The sequence below is a fragment of the Indicator indicator genome, chromosome 4, assembly GCF_027791375.1.
Source record: "Indicator indicator isolate 239-I01 chromosome 4, UM_Iind_1.1, whole genome shotgun sequence".
Lineage (NCBI taxonomy): Eukaryota > Metazoa > Chordata > Aves > Piciformes > Indicatoridae > Indicator > Indicator indicator.
The window spans coordinates 18,769,699-18,795,680 of record NC_072013.1 but is presented as its reverse complement, the minus strand read 5'-3'; the positions used below and the strand labels follow the sequence as shown (position 1 = coordinate 18,795,680).

The 25,982-nt window shown below is 40.1% G+C and overlaps 1 protein-coding gene across 1 annotated transcript; it reads left to right on the top strand.

Annotated features, from left to right (window-relative positions):
- The first annotated feature begins 249 nt into the window (after nucleotides 1-249).
- LGMN (legumain) lies at nucleotides 250-20,305 on the top strand. The gene is made up of 13 exons (XM_054400136.1): nucleotides 250-387; nucleotides 8,133-8,230; nucleotides 9,077-9,158; nucleotides 9,638-9,723; nucleotides 12,318-12,393; nucleotides 12,822-12,884; nucleotides 13,778-13,844; nucleotides 15,407-15,525; nucleotides 16,200-16,289; nucleotides 16,996-17,193; nucleotides 17,869-18,039; nucleotides 18,918-18,985; nucleotides 19,618-20,305. The coding sequence occupies exons 1-13, from the start codon at nucleotides 250-252 to the stop codon at nucleotides 19,655-19,657; spliced, it is 1,296 nt and encodes a 431-aa protein (XP_054256111.1). The 3' UTR covers nucleotides 19,658-20,305.
- Nucleotides 20,306-25,982: the final 5,677 nt, after the last annotated feature.

Genomic DNA, 25,982 nt, shown 5'->3' with positions numbered 1-25,982 from the left:
AGCTGACAGAAAACTCTTGTAACTAGTAGGAGCTTGGTGCTAAAGGAAGATAGACCAGAAATTGTACTGTGGTTTGAATGGTCTGCGAAATACAAAAATCACACAATCAAGAAAAGCTTCTAGTTGTAATACTACTGCTGTTTGTTTTGTATTTATTTTTGACAGATGACCTCTGACCTATTTCTCTCAAAATTCTTCATTAGGAATTTCATTTTACCCCTCCCATTTTTGGAGTAAAAAAGAAGAGAGATGGTATTGAAAGCAGTTGTGCTGCTGGTCTGTGCTGTGGGCATCAGCACATTCCCTATGGAAGAACCTGAAGATGGAGGCAAGCACTGGGTGGTGATTGTTGCAGGTTCAAATGGCTGGTACAACTATCGACACCAGGTAAGGACCACAAGTCCCACGGTGGTCTCACAGGCCAGGCTCCAGAAAATGTCTGCCCTGGGACTTTTGGGGGGATACTGCCTAGACTAGTTCAACCCTTCTGTCACTTTGGGCAAGTGCTTCTACTTGCAGACTTCCAGGAACATGTGAAGTTTTCAAAATGAACAGTGACAAGATTCACTCAGAGCCTGGTATTAACTTTTGTTATTCTCACCCCAAGAATTCCCCTCCACTGCTACTTTTACTGCTTGATTTTTAATTTTTATTTTTCTTAAAACTTTGTCCAGTCTTTCATCTTTTGAAGAGCTGCTACTAGCAGGAAGAACAGCATTCTTCCTCTAATCCTGCTTCTGCATTCTGGAAAACCTGTATCATTTAGACTAATATTCTCTTACTAGGCTAGAGGATCTGACTTTAACTTGCAGGTTAACAGATTCCATCTAGAGTGAAACCTTATTTTGAGACACCTGCCTGTTTCTTTCATTTGCTTTTCTCTTTATGAAAAAGCTCCCTTTCTTCAGTTAAAAAAACCTGTGAAGGCTGCAGGTGCATAGTATGTTTGTTGTGGGGTGAAGTGGTTTTTTTTTTTTTGTTTTTTTTTTTTTTTTTTTAACCTGAATCTGTTTGCTCACAGTGCTACACAGCTTGGCCCAAGAAGGATAACAGTGCACCAGTGTGCAGGGAACAAATAGCAGAAAGAGGAGAAAAGGGAACAGGAAATCCTGAGTTTGACACTGCTGTCAAAGCCAGCATGTTGTGAAATTGTGGTCTCAGTGAGTGTCAGGATGGACAGGATTAAATTCAAGTGACTTTACTCTGATTAAGTTCAAGACTTATAATCAGCAGTTGGAGACTATGGTAGTTTTTCCTGTTGGGGAATTCTTGTGTGATCACTTAAACAGGGTAATCTACACTTAAATACAGTCTTTGCTCCAAACTTGAAAATGCCCCTTGCTTTCCTGCAAAAAAGGATCTGTTTGATTCTCATTTCTGTATATAGGTGTGTATTTTTATGTTTGAAAAACAGTTTACCAAGCTATTGTTAGTTGAGGTAAACTTGAACAGAGACTGAAATGCTAGTGCACAAACCTATCATTTTAAAAGTTGAGCTGTGTTCTGGGTACAGCTGATTTGCTGAACATAGACATCTAATATTTTAATGTAAAATTAATTCAATGCAAAAATCTAGAGAGGCTTCATCGTCTTTATTTGTGTTGAGCGAGGAAGAAATGAGTCTTCTGTGTATTGGGCATGCTGGGTTTTATGTTTGTTTCTCTCCTCCTCAGCTCACATCCAGTTTGTAATTTTCAGTACAGTGAAGAGTTTAAAACTGAATGAACCAGACTGACAACCTTCTTGCATCTGAGGAAGAACCTGTTGCTGGCAAATGCTAGCCCAACACTTTGCCAGACTGGTTTTAGGGATTTTGCCATCTCCTGGCATCCTAGCTATCACCTGACTATAGTTGGAATATTACAGCCTTAGTATAAACTATTCCTATTCAGAATTAAATCTTAAAAAAATAATTTTTTAAAGTTGAAATTGGAAAACATTTAAAAAATATTAGTGTTGTACTTGATTGCTGCCTGCCCTAGGGTGACTAAATATAATTATTGAGTTGTGCCCTGGTTGTTACTATTGCTGTATAACCAGTCTTTCTGGCTCCCATTCAGTCTAGGAGGAGTTAATGCCACAATATGCATTCTTAAAATAAAATTATATTTTGAAGCCATGACTCATGAGAATTTCTTTTCTACAGTTGCCCAAACAGTGAGGTTTTAACCTTTTTGTCAGTGAGGCTTCAATGACATGTATATTTGCCAAGTATAATGGAGTTATGAAGAGCACAAGATGCACACCTATGTATTTGTGTTCATCAATTGAAGTCTCTTGCCAGTTTCATAGAAGCAAATTAACTGTTGAGTGTGGTCATGCTTTGCAGACAGTTACTAACTAATTGCTTTTCAAGGCTAGAAAAATTACAACAATATTTTCTTTAAACACATTAATTTTGAAGATAACATCAACTAATAATGCAAAATATCTGCAATGCCAGATTGCTCTGATTTAATCCTAGAATTTTCTGTATTTTAATCTCTACTGCTTGGATCAGGTGAAGTATTAATATTTGAAAAAAATAATTAGAGCAGCGTTAATTATCAAAGTAATGAAAGAAGTCATAAAAATGAGTGTGGTTGAAGGATCCTTCAGAATGGGGCTGAGCTCCTGCTACCTGTCTTGGGCAAGATACTATACCTCTAGCTCGTTACAAAAAGAATCAGTTCCCAGAAGATGCAGTGCATCAGCAGCCTGTGCTGTCTTGCCTAGTGGCCCTTTGTGGTCAACCTGAAGGGTCTGTCAGGAGTGAGCACCTTGGTGGGAGGGTGTACCATGAGACAGATCCAGAAGTCAGTCATGGAAAATCCACTCTGTGCGCACCAAAATGTATTCCAGAGAAGGGTGCCTTGGGTGTCACAAAATTGGGAAACTACGTTCCCGGCAAAAGTGGATGAACTATAGACTTTTAAGAGAGTTACACAGAGGAAATGTACTACAGGAATCTCAGAAATTATAACAGACCTTTTGAAACATCCTACAGAGGGATCACGATGTCTTTGCATGTGTTAGTGCTTGCAGGGGTGGAAGCTAAAGGAGTCTTAAGTATTTATATTACTTGCACAAGTCATTGCAATGGAACCAGGACTTGGATTTTCAGTTGTGCACTCCATCATGAAAGTCACTCCATAGCAAACACATGCAGAAGCACATGTTGTTTTTCAGCAGAATACCTGTTCTGTCAGAGCAAAGAGCAAAGCAGCACTCCAGGATTGCAGGGTAATTCTTTGTAGGGAGAAACTGCAGGAGAAAATACCTTGTCCTCTAATTCACTTTCCTCCTGCCATTATCTTTCTTCCTCAGAACTTCTCTGATGTAGCCTGTGTACAAGTGAATTGGTAGATGTGAATGTTTCTAGAAGTAGTTACTTTAATGTAACCTTACCCGTACTGGTTGCTATTCCCTGCAAGCAGCTAAGCACTCATAATAACCTTTTGTAATTTAAGACCTCAGGAGGGTTATCTCTGGGTTTCAACTGTTCAGGGTACATTTAATACATGATGTTGCATGTTTGTATTGCAATTATATTTTGTGAGCTCCAGTTTTGCACGCTACCTGCAAACAACACAGTCAAAAAATGCTGTGTTCCCTTTCACAATTTACCTGATGGCAGGATGTGTTCATCTGACTGAACAACCACAAAAGGAGGCGAATATTACACCTTCAAAAATGTCTGTAATTTTGTACATGAAAATTTATGGGACTCTATGAACAGTAAGTTTGTAAAGACTGCCGAGACCCGGTAAACGCTGAATTATCTGTATCTGTAACCTCAAGGAATCTGAAACTCTCCTAAGACTTGCAATTCAGCTGTCAGTGGTCAGGATGCACTATCAGTGATGCAAACCCTCAGTGTCAACAAGGTAAGGCAAAAACCCACCACTGTTTGCACTTACCTATGAGTGAGGTTCAGCCCTTGTAGGTGTGATGGCTGAACTGGGACTGTTTCCTAATCAGGATGAGCTTAACTTGTCTTACACATTTATCTCAAGTTCCTAAAATAAATTTTAAGCATTTGACAGGCTCACAGTCATTGCAGAGCTAGCTTGTGTATTGCCCTATGCTTGTGGCTTCTCAGTTTTTTGGTGTTTTTACCCATATCTTGCTGGTTTGGATTGCAGTTGCGTGGTCTGTGGAAGGACTGTCAATGTTCTTCTCTCTGTTCCTCAGTGGTTATTCTGACTCTTTTATGGCAGCTTTTTTTATTACTAGACTGACTGCTAAAGAGAACTAAGCACTCACAGTATATACCAGAAAGTACTCTCCCATTCCCTGGGAAATGGCTCAGTTCTCTACTATGCAAAGAGCTAGATGATTCATCTCTGGAAAGCTTAGTGGCATATGTGAGCAAATACAGCACTAAATGCTACTGTTGGATTTAGAAAACGAGCCAACAAACTAGTTCTGCAGAGAAATACAAATTTGTGCATACTTTAACCTCTCCTGGGAGATGGTCATACCAGCTAACTCAAACCTAAAAACAGGCTTCACAGAGAGATCAAACAGCAATGGACTCATACTTTCTGGATACTCCACATCATACAGTCAATGGAAAAACATGATGTGAAACACCGTGTTAAAGGTGGAATATACACTTCAGGAGAAAAGTAACTGAAAAAGTCTAGCAAAATTAAAATGTTGAATATAAAAACATTTGAATTTGTGTATGTGGGTATGTTTTCATTTAATTCTTTTAGTCTTATACTTACTGAGCTCTATAGGGCAGGGACTGTTTATTCATAGTTTTAGACACCACCAAACAGAGCAATATCTTATTCCAGGACAGTCCTAAATTCTCCAGTCTTAGGAGATTCTCCATCTCCTAATGTAACAGACATGAAGGATGCCTTGGCTACTTGACTTGAATTAACATTTCCTCATTGTGCTTACAAAATTGTAACTGAAGCTGTGAGATAACCTTTCTAAGTTCTTAACACAGTTATAGTTTTTGTCTGATTCACTGATGTATGTTTAAGCAAGGCAATAAAACATAGCTGGCATTTCAGATGTGTTCTTCTAACACACTTAGATACATTAGAGTTCGTTCTCTTTTAGGCCCTGGCATTTCAGTGTACCTGTAACAGGAGCAGTGCCTCTTTGCAGTGAAGCTGACAGTTCATTACAGATCCTTTTTATCTCTGAACCTAGCAGTCATAAGACCACATACAACCAATTTCACACAAGTTCATGCTTTTCCCTTTGGGAACTATTTATGCATGCATGTGTCATGAAATAACTTGGTTTTTCCAAAAATCCCTTCCCCAAGCAGTCTGCTTGAAAGCTCTGTCACTCAAATGTGTAAACAGCTGCATGGCAGAGGAAAATTGAGATGGTTTAGTTTATTTTCCTTTTAGAATTTCCCCAGATTGTACATTTTGAGAAACAAAATGGCCATCCCAGGGTAATTCTGCCTCTGCTCACCATGCTTGCAAAAATCTAGGAGTTAATTAAGCAAATTTAAACATCGATCTCCATAGAAATTTGCTGATGTAGCAACAGGTTTAGACCAACCTTGGAATGAAGTGTCTGAACCATGCCATTAACAGTGTCCACTTTGGAGCCAGCATGTGAGGTCAGTTGTGCAGTAGCAGCTGTACAACTACACCCTTTCCTATTCTGTGCAGGGTAGCTGCTACTCACCCCAAATCATGACTGCAAAAGTGTGATTTCCATGTAGTGATGGTTTAGCCTGTAAGCGTATTTAGCATTAATTTCAGATACTAAACCCACAAGAATAATTTGACAAGAGACCTGGAACAGCATTAAGTGTCTCTTAGGGTGCTTAGAGGTACAGATATGCCAGAAATACTTACTGAAGAAGCAAGGCTCAAACAGAAGTGTTTGAGAGACAATTGCACAGCAGCAGGAAATACTTTAGATTCACATACACCTTCATGCTCTATCTGCAGGCTGTTTCTATTCTGGTTTTATAGAGGTTTAATTTTTTTTTTTTTAACATGGACAGAGGATAACAGGAGGTGTATGTGACCAACATCAAACGTAGTTAGTCAGGTCAGCTACTTCTGTGCAAAAAAACACCAAACCAACCCAACCACTTATTCAGAACTGTTGTACTTTAGCCAATGGAGTTTTAGCAGCAAAACATTCTGTGCTGGTGATACTATTATGCTACCAGCAGGTACAGTTCCCTTAGCAAAAGCCTTTAAAGGCTGGGACGGTCCCCAGGCAGGCATAATTTAAGGCTGAGAGGAATTGTTTACATTGATCTGTTTCCTTCCACACTAGGGAATTTAACCCATTTACATTTACCACCATCTGCTTTACTGTTTACTACAACAAATATAATGAGCTGTCAGTGAATTGGAAGGAAAGAGAGAGGAGACAAGAAAAGCTGATAATATACATTTACAAGGCTTAACTAATATTGGGTACAAAGTATTCAATACTTTGGTATTAATTAAAAACACCTCTGAAGTCCCTACTGGCCAGCCACGTATCTGCAGGAGGGCAGACACTGAATATGTAGATACTGTATCACTATATGATGTCTAAGCATTTCCTTGCGTTGCCAGCCTGTAGCTGTTTCTGCAGCATAATAGAAATGTATGATGTCCTGAGAGTGAGAGGAGATATATGATCTACTCAGTCAGTGTAGAGAAGCCCTGATGAGTGTTTTCTTCTGCTTGAGTTGCTTCTGAAAACCAAATAGGTGTTTAGTCAAACCTGCACCCTGTTCTTCCATATGTGCTGCAGTTATGACTCTATTTAACATTTACTTTTTGAGTTGTTGAGGCAGCAGCTGGCATAATGAACATACAAGGAAACAGAGAACAATAAACAACGGAGATTGCCTAGGACTGGTGTAGTAGGAAATGGAAGTGCCTTTAGAAAGCACAACGTTCAGGGCTAGTCACGTGAAGAGATTTTTCTGTGGGAGAGTTCATTAGTATTGAATGTGCCTCACCCTTCCCAGAACCTTGCACAACTACTCTCTCTTTTCAGCTTCAGCTACACTTAGAAGACCAAGGATTATAAAGTGGCAGGATTTTACAGTGCCCTTTCAGTTAAACTAGTTGAAATCACTCATACTAAATTCATATGACTTAAAATAAGCCTGCTTACACCATTTCAGTTTGGTTTACAAACTAACAGATTAGATCAACAGAAGTAAGCTTTAAAGCTTGCTTCTTGCCTGCATTTGGAGCGTGTGTTAGATGAGATTTCTTCCATTAAATCTGCACAACTTTTTCTAGCATGTCATAGGTTGTACTTCCAGAGCTTAAGAACAATTGCTAATATCCAGTTAGGTCATTCACAGACTGCAAGACTCCAAGAAGAGAATTGTTTAGGCTGGAGTTACTAAGAATTTAGCTTTCTGATGGTAGAGGTTTGCATTTAATGAAATGTCACTTTGATGAGTATTGTTATTTCTGCAACATGGGAAGATGGTTCTATGAAGAAAATCTGCTTATTCATATCCTGTAGAAGTCAAGAGAAGAGCCTGAACAGAAATTTTGCAATTAGTTTTTTCCAGTGAAATCTGTTTTCTTGTCTTGAAGTTGTTTCAGTGTTACTCTACAAGAAATACATAACTGAAAAGGAAATTTCCTTAACCAAAATTCTCATCTGGTAAAACAAAATCTCAGAAAATCTTTGCACAGTTGAGATTGGTAAACCATACTTGCTTAAACTAGGGACAGTCTTTGATGCTTAGTCATGCAGGCTTCATGCAGAACTAATTGAAATTGGTGGAAATCCAGTTGTTCTACTGCTTGGCACACTTTGGGTTTGCCTCTCAGTGCACAAGGTTTTCCTTTAGATTTTCTCACAGAATGCAGAACATTGCTGAGACCCTTTTGTTAAATTTTGTCTGTACTAAGTCTGAAGTAAATTCTGGTTTCTGTTTAAATAAGAAATCAAAACAGGTAAATAAAAGAGATATTTTAATCACAGTCTCAATTACTAATGCAGCGACTCCTAGTTAAAGACACTGAGTTTTGGTTTAACCTGTGCATTTCAGCCCTTTAGCAACCCTCAATCTCTTACATTTGCATGCAGGGTTTTTTTGGGCAATAGCCTTCTCTTAGGCCTGTGTAGCTAATTTTCTTGTGGTCTCAAAGATAAAATCTCTGTTAAAGCTAGTAATGAAAAAATCTACTTAATTTCAGGCAGATGTGTGCCATGCCTACCAGATTGTACACCGAAATGGAATTCCAGATGAACAGATCATTGTCATGATGTATGATGACATTGCTGATAACGATGAGTAAGTGACAAACATGCACTAGTTGCAAGCTACAAACATGTCATAGTCACCATTGTGTTTTGAGTTTGTGGTGGTTTTGTAAGGAAAGCTCTTCAAAACACCTGTGATATTCATAGCAATATTTTATCCATCAGCACAATAATTCTCTGTTTCTCTGAAATGTGCTTGTGAGCTTTCTGAGCTGTACTCCTCATCAGCTGTGGCACTGAGGGCTGCAGAGCTTCATTCAAAGCAGGTGATCTTAACTCCCAGGCATAACAGTTTACAACAGATAAATGGCCTAAAAGCATAAACATAGGAAAGCTCCGTGTGTAACCTGCAGCACTTTTTGAAAATACACTGTCAGCTTAATTCTCAGAATGTACATTCAATGAGGAAGGGTAAACTGTCCCATTCTTGATGACTGCCTAGAGCATATCATTGCTTCTTTTAGGAAATAGTTCAGTTATACAGCCACTAATTCTGAGATGGCTTCAGCAGAAATCTTGTGCATTTCACATACACAGCAGCGCTGTGAACAGAGGAAAGAGAACTAAAGGCAAGACTGAAAGTAGAGAGATAACAGTGTAAGACACCACCTGCCTCCATCTTCAGATTAATTGGCATGATCGGAGGTAGAATGCTTGAAGGTACTCTGAGGGTAAGGACACCCAAGGCAAGGGTGTGTAACTGACTGAAGTGAAAGGCCTTGATATTCTGAGATCACTTAGTGACACATGGTGCAAACACCCATACTCTCTCTCAGTCAAGATGGCCAGTCAGGACAGTCTAAACTGTTTCCTTGTTCTGAGGTCACTGTGCAGCACATAGCTAATTCTTCCTACTTCTGTTCCCTTTAACTTTCAGAAATCCAACAAAAGGCATTGTCATCAACAGACCTAATGGCACAGATGTGTATGCTGGAGTGCCCAAGGACTATACGAAGGAGGTAGGAATGAAACATCGTTCCCAGAGAGGGTTCAGCGTTAGCCAATGTTCTGAATAAATCCTTTCAGCCTGTAGCTTACATACATAGTATAAAGCCTCTGTCTTAACGCATCTGCATGATTGGGCATGAGGTTTAGTGTTCCTACGATGAATGTAAGCAAGGGACGCTTTGAAGTGAAGCAGTGGTCATAAAAATAAACCTTTACATTGTTTCTGTGCTGGCACACACAGTCCTGGATTCATAAACGCTGTAACTCAATCTGAAGAACAGTTGTGCAAGACTGATTGTTTCATTAAATCAGGATAGTAATCCAGTCACTTGGTGATTTCACTTGACTCATCCGTGGCTAAGATATTATATAATGACAGATGGAAAAGCACAGCCAGCTGATTTTGACTTTCAGAAACCATCTTTCTAAATGAAGATTTTCTTTGGTTTTTTTGTGATCAGGTATAAGTTTAATCCTCTTAAATCCTTAGGATGTTACTCCAAAGAATTTCCTTGCTGTACTCAGAGGAGATGCAGAAGCACTGAAGGGGGTGGGATCAGGAAAAGTATTAAAAAGGTAAGAGAAGTTTAACTTAGAAAATAATTGCATGTGTAGTTCAACATTGGCCCTGGTTTCAACAGAAGAGGGTAAATTAGAGCAACTTGGGAATCCAGCAAGACTACTGATAGCAATTCCAGGTCATTCACATTAGAAATACAGTGTTTCTGATTTCTTGAACTATCCAGCACCAAGATGCAATTCCTGATACTTGACTGGTATTTAGTCCAGCATAAATTAAGGTACAAAAAATCTAGAGGATAATGTCAACTGTATTAAGGTATTTGTTGTTGCCTTTTGCAAGACTGATTATTCAAAGAGAGTTTTATTAAGGTTTGGAGACCTCTAGAAACAATTTGCTGAGGCTTGACAATGTACATGAGCAACTGTATTAGTCACCTGAAGTTGAGTCATAGCAGTCAGTGGCAGAGGGAACAGAGGGAGCTTAATCAGAGGAAAGAGTTGCATGTCTAAAGCCAGCCCTAGTCTTTGTGGCAGATGTAAGGTTATTGAAGCTTTGAATGTAATGAAATGGAATTATGGTTTATATTTAATACAAAAAGGTTTTTGTGATTGAAAATTTAATATGAGCAGTTAACCTTGTAATTGATGTGTTACGTTTAAGGCATTTGTAAACTAAGTTACACAAAAGATTCTAAGTTTGGCAATATTCTAATATATGATCAATAGTTAATTGTAGACTGGCTAAGTAGAATGCAAGATCTGTATTTAATGGACATAGTTTATAAAGGCTCGTATAATTTAGATGATTCAAGAACAAAAATAATGTATTTGAGGACCTAATTAGAAGACCTCTTGAAAAGATAGTGTATGTCAATTATTCATCTTGGTTTTGCAGAGTTGGAGATACGAAAGTATGAAGCCTATTTACTGAGGTGTATTTCTGTCTCAGGACTGCTGATGAAGAGCTGTATCATATTATATTTTCCTATGTACAGTATTTCTTGTACAACCATTAAGAAGCTAAATTTGACCATTTGGAAGAACTAACCTAGTTAAAGAAAAACTGTGGAAATGCCTATTTTTACCTGAGAGTGTAATTTTAGAGATGATGAAACAGAAGAGAGTAATTCTGCCCTGCTGTTGGGGAGAATAAAAAAAAAAACCATGAAGAAGCAGGACATTCGTCAGATAAGTTATTGCTCTCAATTGTTTAAACTGCATCCTCAAAAGCTGAAATGGAAAATGATATAGCCAAGGCATATAGATGAAAAGCTAGTAAATTGCTGCACAGTTACTAGATTGTTCTCTTCTAGTAGTTGGAGTGAGTCAAAAGGTCACTATCAAGGATTTTTGTTTAAAAAAAAAAGAAAGTACTTCAGAGCAGACCTCACATGTGAAAGCTTGATATTACAAGTCAAATAAAGGAGTAGCTATGCAGAGAGCCAAAGACTCATAGCTACTCAGGAAGACAACTTGAACCCACATATAAAAGTCTTAGTTATTTACATTTCACCTTGGTCGAATTTTTTGCACTTCGGGTCAAGAGTGAGAGCTGGAAAAGTAACACTCAGCCCTTCTTTGTTAGGTTCTATTGTTTGAATTTCCAGGTAGCCTAACTTCTCTTACTGGGTGGGACAAGAACTCAGCTATCCTCTGCCCAAAAGGCTTCTATGTTGTCTTACAAGTTGTTCTCTAACCAGCATGTTATTGGCTAGACAGAAGGTGGCACAACTTGAGCTGCTGCAGTCATAGCTCTGTGCAGTCAGGAGAGAGCAAGAGCCAATATAGGTTTCCACATTACTAATATAGAGGAATAGATGTGGCCGTGGGGCTTCCTAATCCGTTCATCTTATTTTATATTTAATTGTCCCTGAGTACAATTTAAAAACAAAATCACTTTACAGATTAGGTCTGCAAGGCCTTAATATCACCCAAACATGATCTGTTTGGTTTAGAGTGCAATAAAAATCTCCAGCAGAGCACTGCACAGACATTAGGGAGTCCAAGCCCATGAGTGTGCAGTGCTCGATGGACTGCAGAGCCACTTGGTGCAAATGTCAAGCTAGCCTAAGGGGGGGGAGTTTGTATATAGATTGTTCTTCATGGAGACTAGGCTGACACTGATTTGCCTGAGCATGGCTGTACAGATCATGAGGTAGTACATAAACACACCTGAGGATCTTATCAAGGAGGTTTTTATGGTTTATGCCTCTGTCATTGGTGCCTTGGTATAACTTAGTTACAAAAGCATTCTCTTTTTTTTTTTTTTTCTCCAGACTCCACAGTATAACAGATTCTTTAGACAGGCATGAAAAACCAGTTGTGCTCCTACCACACTTAGCCCCTGTCTCACCAGCAGTCAGTTTTCAGTTCCTAAATGTGAAGTGTGATTGCTGAGTTCCCCATGCCTGGGGGGCTAGCCTGTATACTAGTTTTCATTCCTCTTGATGACACTTCTCTCCTTTCATAAGCGGCCAAAGCGATATGCTTTGGGAGGAAAAAAATATTGCCAAGACAAGAAGGTGCTTCAGCTGTATAATTTCTGAATATTAACATGTCCTGGCATTGAGAAACAGGTGATTGTTACTGTAATGAAGATTAGGTTGAAGTGGCTGGAAAGAATGTGTTTGCAATTTTTTTCATTACAGTGGTCCCAAGGATAATGTGTTTGTTTATTTCACTGACCATGGAGCTCCAGGACTTCTGGCCTTCCCTGATGATGATGTAAGCACTTAGGGATTTTTCTTTGTCATAAAACTCATCCATTTAGTGATATACTAAAATAAGAAGTAATAAATGCAAAACATGAAAATACTTGATGCACTGCCGTATTGTGGGGAGAGGCAGAAAACAAGCAATATTTTTCTCATCACTGCAGTCTGGATTTTTTCCAGTTTGAATCTGAAGCACTCAGTTCAAATTAGGTTATGTCATTTAATATTTCATCAGACTTTGACAGTCCAAGCAGATTGTTGGCTTTCTGGTGCACTATACATATCATCTGGGACCAGTACTCATCTCTTATATGTATATACACACACTGTTTCCCATTAAATATATATATTCACAGCAGTTATTTTTTATTCCTATTAAGTGAATTGTTTGTCTATTAAACATTAAGTGGTATTAATACAAACATTCTTATTTTACAGCTTCATGTCAAGGACTTGAATAAGACTATTTGGTACATGTATCATCACAAAAAGTACCGGAAGGTAAACAAACATACCAGAAGTTGTGAGATTAAAAGAGCAGCTGGCATGGAAGAGAGAGATTTGTCTTCATTTTGAGAGGTTTTTTAAAAGCAGGAGGAAATTACTGCTATGCAGTGAAATTTGGATTTTGTACTTAGGTGAAACAATTCTCTCCAAATTTTCTCTTTCCATTTTTAGTTTACTGTGTATTTGCAGTCAGTGTTGAGGTGTAGTGTTCTGCCTCTTGATAACAGTGTATACTCCGGCCAATGGTGGAAAAATGACATCTGTAACTACTGTACCATTATACTATGTGCCTGACTTCCTGTGCTTTGTTAATTTCAGACTGCAGGGTAACTACAGGAAGTTTGTATATACCTCATGTTTCTCTTACAGTTACTAATATAGTTTAAGAGACTGTACCTCTTGTCAGAAAAGTCTGTGCATTTATTTCATCACATGTATTTTTAAGTAGAGAAACTAATATTTAGAACATTTTGTAAGCTTTATCACAGAAATCTGCTTTTAAAGGGAAATCTGTCTACCGTGGTTGACTGTATGAACATGTAAATAGGCATTGGTTCCAGAAATACTACATTCAGTAGTGGTACATTGCTGTGCCTAAACAGTGACTCTGTATTTGATTTTTGCTTTGTACATTAGTCAAGAGATCTCTGTGGATTCTACAGAGATTAATAGCATCTTTTCATTGTACTTGTTTCCCCTTTCCACAGAGATTAGTTCCAAAAAATGGAAAATTGATCTATGTGCTTTTGTGTTTTATTTAGTAGCATTACGGACAGCTTTTGTTTCTGGGATAGCAGTGCAGGCCAGCGACCTGCAGCTGAAAAGCACTGATGGACCTTTCTCCATTTCCTCATGGCTTTTCTTAAGGTCTCTGATCCATTTTACAGATGGTGTTTTACATTGAAGCATGTGAGTCTGGATCTATGATGAATCATTTGCCTGATAATATCAATGGTGAGCAATCACTTAACTTACTGGACTGAAATGCCAGAACTTGACACAGGCCTAAACAGATACTGTGTCAAAGACAGGTTCAAGGCACTTATATGTACAGTATTAGCAAGTGAGCACAAGACCTAGAGAAAGAAATATTTTCCATTTGTGGAAAGTTCCTCTTAAGGACTTAATGGAGTCTTGCAAGGACTATCAGAGCTTTCAGTTTCTTGCAAATTGAGAAGTCAAAAAGTATTTCTTTTCAGGAACAATGCAGTTGCCCTTAACTGGTAGCAATTAAGTTACACTGGTGTTTCTCAGCCCCAGCAGCTGCTTACAGCAGGCGTGAAGTTCCTGCTGTCAGTTTCATTGTGTAGCAAAGATACTTTTGAGACACCATTGCCGGCAATTTTGCTACCCTTTGCACAATAACTCAGGAAGTGGAACTCAGACTTTTCAAGGTTTTTAAGCTCTCTGCTGCAGAGAATTGCAGTCTTTTGTGAAATCTTAGCAAACTCCTGTTCTGTGGCAGGGAGGCTCAGTGCTCTCGTTTTCTTGTAGTTGTGATTCCAGGGAAGACCAAGCACTGGCCTGTCCATGGCTTCCTGGGTCTTTGTCCCTGGAGTACAGTCTTGCACCTGCCTAGACATCTTACAGCTGTATCAAGAAAGTTCACACAATATTTCATACTGATTGTTCAGAATAAATGCTCAGTAAATCAGCGTTTTTCAATGCTTATTTTGTTATAAATTTCTTGAGAACTTCAGTTTTACCACCAACTCTGCCACAGAACAGAGACATACAGAGCTGGAAAATGGACAGTTTATGTATTACACTACAAAGCTGTCTTTGGCAGCCTTTGGGAGTGAACTGCAAAGCTCAGCTTGTTACTTAGCAAGCATTTTAAAGGATGCTAAGAGCGGGACTTTGCTACAAAGACAAGATTTAAGACTTTTTAGGTTTTGAACTTTAAGTATGCTCTGAGTAGAATCAACACTGTAGTCATATAAAGGTATACCTAACACAAGTATGCTATGAATTGACTTTGGCAAAAAAGGCAAAATAGCTATTGACTTAATCATACATGAAAGACATATTTACAGTAATTCTATTGTGTTAGAGATGATGGGAAGACTATGCTTGGGGCAGATGATGTAGAGGGATTTTTTGCTTTTCTCTCAGTGTAAAGTATTGTCCAAGAAAGGGTATTACTTAGAAGGTGGCATTTTCTGGAAGAAAAGGTGATATAGGGGATTTACTCTCAAGTTTGGTAAAAAGTCCTCATTTTTGTAATAAAGAAAAAGAATGTATAGATGGTTGTGAGTGCATGCAAGCAGTTGTTTGAATACTACCTAGTCCCTCAGAAGTGCATATTCTTTGCTAAGTACCCCAGACCACACATTTGGCAGCAAGGAAGGAGCTCTTAAAAAGAGCATTGTGGCTGACTGAACAAGCTTCTTTCCTTCCTGCTGTTTAGAAGTAAGTGGTTGAAAGCCAAAATATTTAGACAAATATGTGCAGCTAAGTACTCTTATGTGGAGAGGTTATAAAAGAAAGAAAACAATATTTACTTTGCCTTACAGTTTATGCAACAACAGCTGCCAATCCCCGGGAGTCATCTTATGCGTGTTACTATGATGAGGAAAGGCAGACTTATCTTGGGGACTGGTACAGTGTTAATTGGATGGAAGATTCAGATATGGTAAGTTACTTAGATGAGGTTTCTCCTTATCCTTGCATGAAGTATCACTAGGTTTTAAAATATGTGTCCTTTACAGGATTTGTGAAAATATTTGGTTTTATGTGAGACTGAAATCAACAAATTGAATTGGTAAAAGTATTTATGTAGTACCAAGAACCCTATATAATCTTTAATTGTTTGGGCCACTAAATTTATTTCTGAAACTAACTTGCAGAAACATTATCTTGTTTTTGTTATTTATAAGATTAGAAACTGTGTAACTTCTAGTTTCAAATTCACGTAATTTGCTACTCTGAGACATCTCCAAATTTGTTAAACAAATGGGGCATTTCAGTAAGTTGTCCCTTTGTCCAAGGATCTTTAAATACTGGGCTGTGGCTGACCCATTTGTTAGCATAATGGAAAACAGTATTGATGAAGCAAATCTGGGATTTGCATGCTAGCCCATTCTCTTCTTGTCCTTTTGCTGTGAGATTGGGAGATCACTAAAAGCAGTTTGAAAATACACAGTCAAATATTTTAATTTTTTACCTTCATTTCTTTTAAAGGTTGTATAGCTTTAGCCTTACACTTCCTTCTACGTATTAGCAGCTAAGACCCTTTCCAGGTTTCCTTGCATTTTTAGAATAGCTGAATTTAATTATCTGTGACCACATGAAATTTTCTTCATGCAGGAGGATCTAAGAAAAGAAACTCTCCACAAGCAGTTTCAGCTGGTGAAGAAACGCACTAACACCAGCCACGTGATGCAGTATGGAAACAGAGTATGTATTTGAGTGGGCTGCCTGGCCATGACAATATCTTAAAACCTTCCTTGCCCTATGCTTTCGTCCCTCAAAAATTAAATAATTTAAAAAAAATCAAGTCATTGTAAACTGGCAAAATTTAATTAAAAAAAATGAAACTGTTTGTCTCAGAAGACTGCTTGGCATTTAAGAGACAACAGTACTAATGCTAAAGGAGATACAGCCTTGTATTGTGCTTTAATCCAGGGAGTCCAAGGATCCGAGTGTTCTGCCAGCAATCTTACACCTCATTTCAATCAAGTATAAGAGAGTATTTACCATTTCCAGGCATATTAGGAATATTAATGAAATGTTAATGAGTACATTGATCCCTCAAATGGGAAGAGCTAAAAGGTAGTAAATAATTTATAATAGTATCACTGTTCGATTGACTAAGTATTTGTTATAAAAGCAAACAAACAAAGAAAGAAGTCAGGTTACATAACCTACATAACCTAACAGTCATTTTCCCTACTGTGAGTTTTGGGAATAAAAGTTCCTTGATTTTTGGCAGCCTTGACCTTGGATTAAAAAACCCAGCATACATGGACACACTTAAAATTCTGTGATCTCTTATTTTCTCTATCAAAGCAGGTTTAAAGGGTTAGGTTAGAATGGCAAAGAAAGACAGACCACATACTGGAGGTGATTGACAGTTTCTATTTGTTTACTTTCTAACCTTCAGACCATATCTTCCATGAAAGTGATGCAGTTTCAGGGCAAGGGGAAGAAAGCTGTCCCCATTTCTCTGCCACCTGTAGAACACTATGACCTGACACCTAGTCCTGATGTGCCTTTTGCAATCATGAAACGAAAGCTGATGGCTACTAATGACATTTATGAGGCTAAGAAGATTGCTGCAGAGATGAAAGCACACCTGGAGGTAAGCCAAAAAGAAGAAGAAAGAAAGAATTACATGTCAGGTCAGATTTGATCCCATCATAAGGAATGGCAGAGATAACACCCCTGAAGCTGATGGGATTGCTTCCATTTTTCCTTTTAATTTCAACAAAATTACTGTTCAGACTGGTAACCTCCAGCTGATGGCTTCCTCTTCCTTTAAAATTCAGGGATCTGTTCCTCAAGACTCATTCACTAGTAATTATCTAGGCAAATCTAAGCAAATGAAAAAAATCCACCTTACAGCCTTTATTGCTGAGAAAATTCTCATCTTTATCCATAGGCATTTTTGTTGGGAGAACTTAACTCTGGTATTGGAAAAACTCTTGCCTCAGTAGAACTGAAGTCTCCCAAATCAAAAAGCTCCTGCAGAATGGTAGTCAGTTAGTGGGTTTGGTGTTTGCTTTCTTCTGACAGAACACTGTAAGGACAGGGAGTGATTTTTTTGGGTACCAGGAGTCTGACTTTCTGGCTCCCTAGTTTTGATTTGTATGTTAATAGACAGGTCCAAGAGACTATGCTAAAAATAAATGGCAAAATTGAGTTCCTTAAAGAGCCCAAGAGTTGAGGGAAGTTGAAAGAAAGGTAAAGATCATTCAGAGTCTTCCAATTAGGTTTAGAAAAAGCATGCTCTAAGTTCTTACTGTTTTATGTGCAGGTGAAAGAATTTATCCAAGAATCCATGAGAAAGATAATCACCCTAGTAACAGGATCAAAAGAACACACCGACAAAATTCTGTCAGACAGACTGACCATCAGCAATTATGACTGCTACCAGTCAGCAGCAAACCACTTCAAAGTTCATTGCTTCAACTGGCACTTAGCTGTGGTAAGTCAAGCATTGGATATGACCTGATAAACATACTGGTAAAACAAACACAGTAATCATAAGCATGTCTGCAAAATCAGGTTCTATTAAAAAGTTAGCCTGGGGACAGTCAAACGTCTTAGTTTTGGAGAAAAGATAAGTAATGGAAGCAGGAAACCACTTCCACTACATCGCTGTATTATGATTGTGTGTTGCATGGTTTTTCGCAGTGGCCTAGCTACTACATCCATTGTCAGGTTGAATTCCTGAGAGATTCTTTTTGTTGTAGGGTTTTTATTAGTCTACTCTTCTTAGAATCCCAGTTGAGGGCCAAATCCTGTTGTGCTAAGCAGTGTTTAGACAAGAATAAGAAAGGTCAGTTCCTATTTCAGAAAGTCCAGTTGTGATGTCAGGCAAGATAACCTAAGCAGGCAGTGGCGTGTGCTAAGATGGGTCAACGGCAAATTAACTGATTTCTGCAGAAGAGAATGGGATTACCTGGCAGCTGCCCAAGATCTAAGTACTGTGTACAAATCAAAAGCAGACGCAGTCCTTCAGTTGAAGCTTCTAATCAACCAGGCTATTGGGAGGTCACATTGCTCTGTTAAAACTTTTGGTTTCTCTTTAGTGTTCTTTTGTTGTTGTTCGTATGAAATGGGTTAGATGGGCAAGCCTTGCCTCAGGGGCCATTGTACAGCAACAGCTGAATTCACCTAATGAAGTCCAAAGAGTGAAGTGCACAGAAGAAGGATTCATTTAGCCTAGTACTAGATTTTCAAGGCCATAAATTAAACATCTTGAATATTAATAGCATCTCTGAATTACTTCCACAGTTTAGTTTGAATAAAGAATACTTGCTCTTAATCACTGAAATTGTTAACCATATTTGTTTATTTCAGTATGAATATGCACTGAGACAGCTGTATGCCTTGGTCAACGTTTGTGAAGGAGGATACCCCATTGACAGGTAATGAGGTTCTTAGGCACACATGTAGCTTCATCTGTGGCTAAAAGGGCAGAAGCTAAAGCATAGATAAAGCCTGGTGCTAAAAGCTTCTTGCTTATTCTTCTCTTTCTACCACTTTGTCAGTAAAGTTCTCACTAAGGTTATGAATGCTTATTTCAGAAAGCATGTAATTATTAGTCCCCTGTCCATCATAGTGATTAATTTCCCTTTAATTTTCTTGCTGAAGACCTGCAGGGGAAACTATAGCCAGGCAGAGCATCCCACTGCATCACACAACATAAAATAGCATGACTGGCACAAGGATGTTGCCCTTTAATTCCATCATGAAGCAAAGTTGGGAGCTACTGTATTTTCTCTGTTCCCCGTCAGGTGCTGGCTCAAAACACCACAGCACTGCTGGGTTCTGGTGAGGAAAGGGAATACAGTGCCAGGTGTGGTGGGAAGAAAAGGGATAGAGGAAAGCAGAGGGGTGAAAAAGGGGAGGATGGACTGGTAACTTAGGCAGCAAGCACATGCAGTTCAAAAGGTGAAGAACTGTTACCCCTGCTCCAGGTGTCATCTGCTGCAGTCAGTTTGGGAAATTGAGAGCAGAGCACCAGAAAAGTTTCTCACCATTATTTTCTCTGTTGCAGAATATGCCTGGCCATGGATAAAGTGTGCCTTGGATATTGATGGAAATCAGTCCCTACTACAACCCTTACTACAAGCGATAACTTTTCATAACTGTAATGATCCAGACTCCATATGCATGCAACATGAAGAGTCAGCCGTGGTACTGGAGCTGTGCTGGGGGTTGAAGCACCTGACCATGAGCAATCCCCACCTGTTGACAGGTTTGACAGAGGTATTTTGGCAGACCACCTGGAGCTTTCAAGATGGTTGATTTATTTCAGAGCTCAATGCTCTTAAGAATCTCTGGATGAACACTACAAGCCAACTATCAATGATTGCTAAATTTAAACATTGAGTCATTAATTCTGGATTTTTTTTTTATATTATGGTTAACTATTAGCTTTTTAAAAAATGAATGAATTCCATTGCAGTGACTAATTTGCAAAGTGGTTAAAGAATGAAGAAACCAAAGCTTGTTCTTTAAGCTTTAACTCCTTAACAGCTTAAAGAAATTTGTAGCATTCAGTAACTATTGGATGTGAACAGCACAGTTAAACTGTGAATGGTAGAAGTCTGTGTGGGTAGAAAGCACTGTTTTCCAAAGAAAAACATAAATATCTAATGCTGTAAATTTAGCACCAGTATGCTATAATTCAATATATATACACATGAACTTGTGGGAAGTCAGAGTACAGGAACTGGCTGTGAATAAAGTTGACAGTTTCATCAACCTACAGTGATTGCCTACAGCTGATGTGGTGTTAGACATCTTGTTTCTTGAAAATGAATGAGAGCTCATTTATTTTATGATGCTGCATTAAAAGGTTATCTATCCCCTGTAAGCCAGGTCATCTCAGACAAAAACCACTAACCCAGGCCAAAAGATAAAACCACAAAAACCCCACCCAAAAGCAACAATAACAAAAAAATATCAAAAGTCTAAAGTCACATTTGAAGGCACCACTGCTTAGAGACAACTCAGTAAGTGACAAGCAGGGGGAAATGAGGAGTTAAAAGGTGTTTAAAAATAATTTCAGATTGCCCATACCTTGTTACACATTGAGACAGGACACAAATACTTCAGGAATCCTTCCAAAGTGTGTTAAAAGACACAAAATTGCTTCATCTCCATGGGAAAAGAACAAACTGCCAGAAACTAAACCAGCACCTCCAGGATAGAGAGTTCTGAGTATCCCCACTCAAAGGGGGTGTAAAGGGTGTAACTGAAATTATTTAAAGAGCCAGATAAAGCAAGGAGCATAAGTACCTTCAGCTGTCTGCTGAGTATGGAGCAATCTCAGAGCACAGCTAGTGTCAAAGTGGATGGGAAAAGTTTAAAAGTATGTAGGGCTCAGCTTTACTGAATTAAGAAATGAATGTTTGCACCTTGAGGGGTGTTGAAAGTTCAGATATGTGCTGTTCTTGCATTGGCTGTTTCTTCTCAGCTGTAAAGCAGAGGGTTTTAGCAGAAATCTAAGAGTATGAAATTCTTGAGTGCCTGGATGTGTTGCAGGTGTTCATTCTTCTGATGGCAGGAATAAAGGTTTCAGGACTCTGAACAACTTTTATGTACTATAGCTGCTATTGTAAAAGAGTGTACCAGGAACTCCCAATCACTTTGAAAGATCAAGAAAAATTACTTCTTCAAAGCCCAGCTTCAACATATACATATATATATATATACACACACACACACACACACACACATATATATATTAGATCTGTTACGTTTTACACATCTCTGCTTTTAGAGTTGTTCTCTTCCCTAGAAATCCAGTTTGCTTCTCAAGCACTTAGCATCATCAGTTCATAGTTCTAACAATTTTCTTCATCCTTTAGAAATACTTATTTTTTCCTGAAGTACTCAGAAGAGGCTTTTGTTCTTTTGGATTTTCATATCTAAAATACAGACAGGAAAAGAAGAAGCCCTCCAGGTTCTACAAATAGCATCACTTTACAGCCAAGAGTCTCCAGTCGTTTTAAAAAATGTAATGGCTTCAAAAAGTAAATTATCAGATGAAAAATCAGCTTCTAGCACACATTTTTATTTTCACCCATTGCCTAACACCCAGGTGGCATTTGTACTTCACTAAGGTCATGTATCCTGGCCCTCCTGATGACCCTTGTAACTCTAAGGGTGCAAAGCTGAAACATGAAATGGATTTTGTTCTGTCCATTTTCTTCTTGCAAAAGTGATTTCTAGAGCTTCACCATCCTAAATGCTACCCACAGCATGGTTACCCCTTCCTTCAGGGATGTGTCAAAATGAAAGAGAGGCAATCTGCTGAAGATGTCGCTGCACCCACCATGCTGAGACAAAGCAGGTTCTTACCCATTCTCCTCAAATAGCATTAATGCTATTGAATTTCTAGTTCATATCCAGAGACTCATTCCTTGCCCTGCAGAAATAAAACACAACAACCTTCACCTGCACTGATCAATACACTTAGTGGCTCCAAATAGCATCACACAGTCCTTGGCAGGCTATTTATTTTAGGATGGTAATGGAACCTGATAAGAAAGCCATTTTGGGATTGTGCAAGGTCAGTCCTATGCCAGAGTATCTTGCGGTGGTGCATTGGGCAAGCACAGACAGCCACACTCTTCCTGCAGGCTTTGAGGTGCCCAGACTGCCATTCCTAGAATGCCATGGTGCAGGAATGGCTTCTCCAAAATATGCAAAACTCAGGTTCCCAGCAAATTGTCATCAACAGGCTAGAACAGGGCAACGTTGAGGCTGCGTTGTTTACAAAAACCTTTCCTGAGCAGAATAGTCATGTGCATCCGTAACCCCTGGGATGAGTGTCATTTGCACCAGCCAGGGCTTCCTGTCTTCCTCCTCATTACTAAGAACAAAGTTCAAAGCCCTTTTCTCAGCTGTTCTGTGCCAAATCTGCTGTGTGTTTCTACCAAATGTTCAGCTGCACGCTGCAGTTTGCCACATTTCCTTTGAGAGACTCTGGAGGGCAGGATGCATGATCAGCCTCCACAGTACATTCCATGCTGTTTCTATACAATGCGAACATACATGGGCACAATTTTCTTCAGAGTGCATGTTACCACCCTCCCTTCTTTACTAGTAGTAAAGCAGGAGTTGGAGATAATGCACCATTTTTTTTTTTTTTAGATTCCACTAAGTAGTACTATTTTAGCTGTCTAAAACAAATTGCATCTTCCCTTACCAGGGATGGCTTAAGGTAAAGTGCTGAGCTGCCTTACCCATCTCAGAGCAAGGGGCTGAAGGCATCTCCTTCCCATGCTCAGCACTCAGCCTCTGCCCTGTAAGAACAGGAATAGAAAAGCAGCCAAGGAAAAGTCCTGATGAAGCAGTATTTCGTGCCAAGAGCTCAGGCAATTCTGAATCAGAGGCCTCTTCCTTCCTAGGGACACAATACCCCAGAAGAGACAGGAGACAACAGAAATACTGCAAGTCTGTAATCCCATGCACTGCAGGCAGAGCTGGTCAGTACCTCACAGTAGCAACACCCATCCAAGGAGGAACTCTGGTAGGACAAGCAGGGTCTTTGCACCAGCTGGTCAGGGGGAACCGATTTTTCATAGTGAAAGCAGTTGAAATGCTGGACCAGGGCCCCACTGAAGCTGTATTATCTCGAGCCCCAGAAACCTGCAGCACCAAAAGGCCCTGAGCAATCTTGAGAGGCAGCCCCACTTGAGCAGGAATTGGACTGGTGACCACCAGGAGTACCTGCCTGCCTGAATCACTCCACAAGCCTGTCAGAAAAAGCCAATCTTGTGCCAAGTTTCAAAGTGCAGTTGGTGATCACTCAAGGCCCAAAAGCTCTTGAATTCAGCAGGCAAACTGCCTTTGATCTCAATGGGTTTTATTTTAGGTTATACATTACCTGACAGTGTAATTATTTCAGTGAATTATTGACAGGTTGTATCACTGAGTGCAAAGTGGTGTTAAATCAGCTCTGTGAACCAAGAGGCCTCATGGGCTTTTTGGTTTTTCTTTACAGAAGTCAGTGGGTTCAGCAGGTCTCCCTCTTCCTCTTTCACACTGGGATCCTTTCCTTGTGAGTTTGCTGCACATTTTTGTTCAAACAAGTGTTTGAGGAGGCCTTGGATGGATTGCACAAGCCCACTTGGTCAAAGCCTCCTGAAACACTCCTGTCTGCTGATGGCTCATGTGAGAGCCAGAGCATGAGTCATGGTGTAACCATCTTGACTAACCAGGGAAGGCTGCAGATCACCAGGCTGGACTACTTCCTCCTTGTCTGGGCTGCTCTATGAGAAAACCCCATGGCAAAGCAAATTAGTAAAATCCCATGGAGCATGTAAGAATGCCCATGTCATTCCTTGTCCTGATTTTGCTGAGACAGAATCATAGGCCAGCCATGGACTGCAGGCCATTAACAGTTTTGAGTCACCTGAATCAGGTGGCATAAGTTGGCTCACACATGTATCCTATACTGTGAGCATCACATTTGGAATAAAGGGGGAAGTTTGCTGAGGAGAGGGGAGTCTCCTGATCCTCTTCCTTCTTTTAAGGACTGCCTTCCTGTTTAGTGTGGCTGCTGTACCTTTGCTAGGTTGAGTATAACTTTGTATACTTCATGTCGGTATCAGTTTTGTTTCATGAAATCTACTTTCATTTCAGTCCTTGGGTCTCCTCACATATTCCCAATCACCGTCCTCTGTTGGAGAGGGGTCACTGGATGATAGAACAACTGCCTTAGTTTAGCCCCAGAAGGGGGCATGTGACCTTTTTCTCACCATCAGAAATGCCATATGTGAAAATGACCTGCCCAAAGCAGGGTCCAGAGGGAGGGACACATGGATCTGCTATAGCAGTCTCCACGCTGGGGGCCCAGAGCTTTGCCAGGATCACCAAAACAACAGCATCTCCAGGCTGTTTCTGCATCTCCAGGCTGTTTCTGCATCTCCCAGCTTGTGCTCCCTGAAAAGGAACAGCTGTGGTTGGGGCCTGGAGGAGCCATGCCACCCCTGTACCCTAGAGATGTTTGTTTAGCAAGTTGTTGCTTATATATTGTGACCAAATTGGCCAGGTGCTCTGTGGCCTTTGAGTGAGCTCCGCTCTGCGCAAAGCCCCAGCACAGAGATTTCCTTCCAGGCAGCTGGCAGCCAGGCACTGCAACTCACGTTATCATAACTAAATCTCTGAGGCTGGGAGAGCCATGGCGACCTTTACAAACCAAATCAGAGATTTGCTGTTGTTACGCCAGGGGGAAATGTTGCATGTGCAATTTGAGAGCCTTTGTAAAAGCCAACAGCAAGTCAGCTGACACTCCCTGTATTTTGAAAACTGGGATCTGCAGGTCTGACTGTGAAGCTAGACATAGGTAAATTTTAGTCTGAGCCCATTTGGATTTAGCACTGTTGAAGTTTCCATGAGCTCCACTGACCAACCATATAATCCACGATTCTCCCACTCCCTGAAGTCCAGCTGCTGACTCAGATGTCCCAGAACACTGCAAAGTCCAGTTGGTCTCTGGAAATATCCAGCAGAAGATCACTCCCAGCTTCCTTCCTTGCATGTTTCTACTTTAGCCTCATCCCTATTAGATTACATTAGGCTCATTAACTGTGAATATTACAGTATAAAGACAACCTGATCCGGCCAAGGGCTTTGGCAGGCATGCATATCTTTGCTCCTGGGACTTAAAATAACTTGCAGCAACTGTGGCAGAACCAAGCTGCTGATCAGGTCAGCCCTCCATCTCTGAGTCTGGTACAGGATACCCCCAGTCCTACTGTCTGTGGACCCCCTTGCATTGTGATGTCTGTGCATAGGAAGTGAGAGATGAGGTGTCTACTTACAGCTTCAAGTCCTACCAAGGGAAGAGAAGGCAGTGGGAGATGGCCCACAGAGGCAGTCTGGGCCTATAGTTTGGGTGGGGACGGGAGGCAAGAGGTGGGGGTATCTCCTTTAGGAGTCTGGGTACAAACCAGAGGATTTGGAAAGAGTATGGGGAGTGGGTTTGAGAAGAAAAAGGAAAAATTCATAAGCGATACTGCCCAGAGATTGGATCCTCCAGCTGCCACAGCCTCAGGGGTGACAGTCAACATCATCCTCAGTATGGCCAACACACAGTAGATCAGCCCTCGGGACAAATAAACATCAGTGGTGATACCAAGAGTGGAGACAGGACAACCAGCTTCTCTGTGCTGTGTCAGGGATTTACAGACAGTGCTTCCACCAGAGTGGTACACTGCCATGAGCTTGCCTGATGGTGGCTGAGAAGCTGGACAGGTACAGGACACGTTTTCTCACATCTAGAGTGCCCTGTGCCCAGGCCCTCAGTGAGGACTTGCCACCCAGGCATCAGCATGGGGTGTTCAGGGCAGGCGAACAGAACTGGGGAGAGCTGACATGCATGCTGCACCCTGCGGGATGGACGTG

Coding starts and splice junctions, on each gene's coding strand:
- LGMN (XM_054400136.1), top strand. CDS start 250: ATGGTATTGAAAGCAGTTGTGCTGCTGGTCTGTGCTGTGGGCATCAGC. Junction 9,159..9,637: donor CCAAGGACTATACGAAGGAG/GTAGGAATGAAA, acceptor TTAAATCCTTAG/GATGTTACTCCAAAGAATTT. Junction 18,986..19,617: donor GGAGGATACCCCATTGACAG/GTAATGAGGTTC, acceptor TCTCTGTTGCAG/AATATGCCTGGCCATGGATA.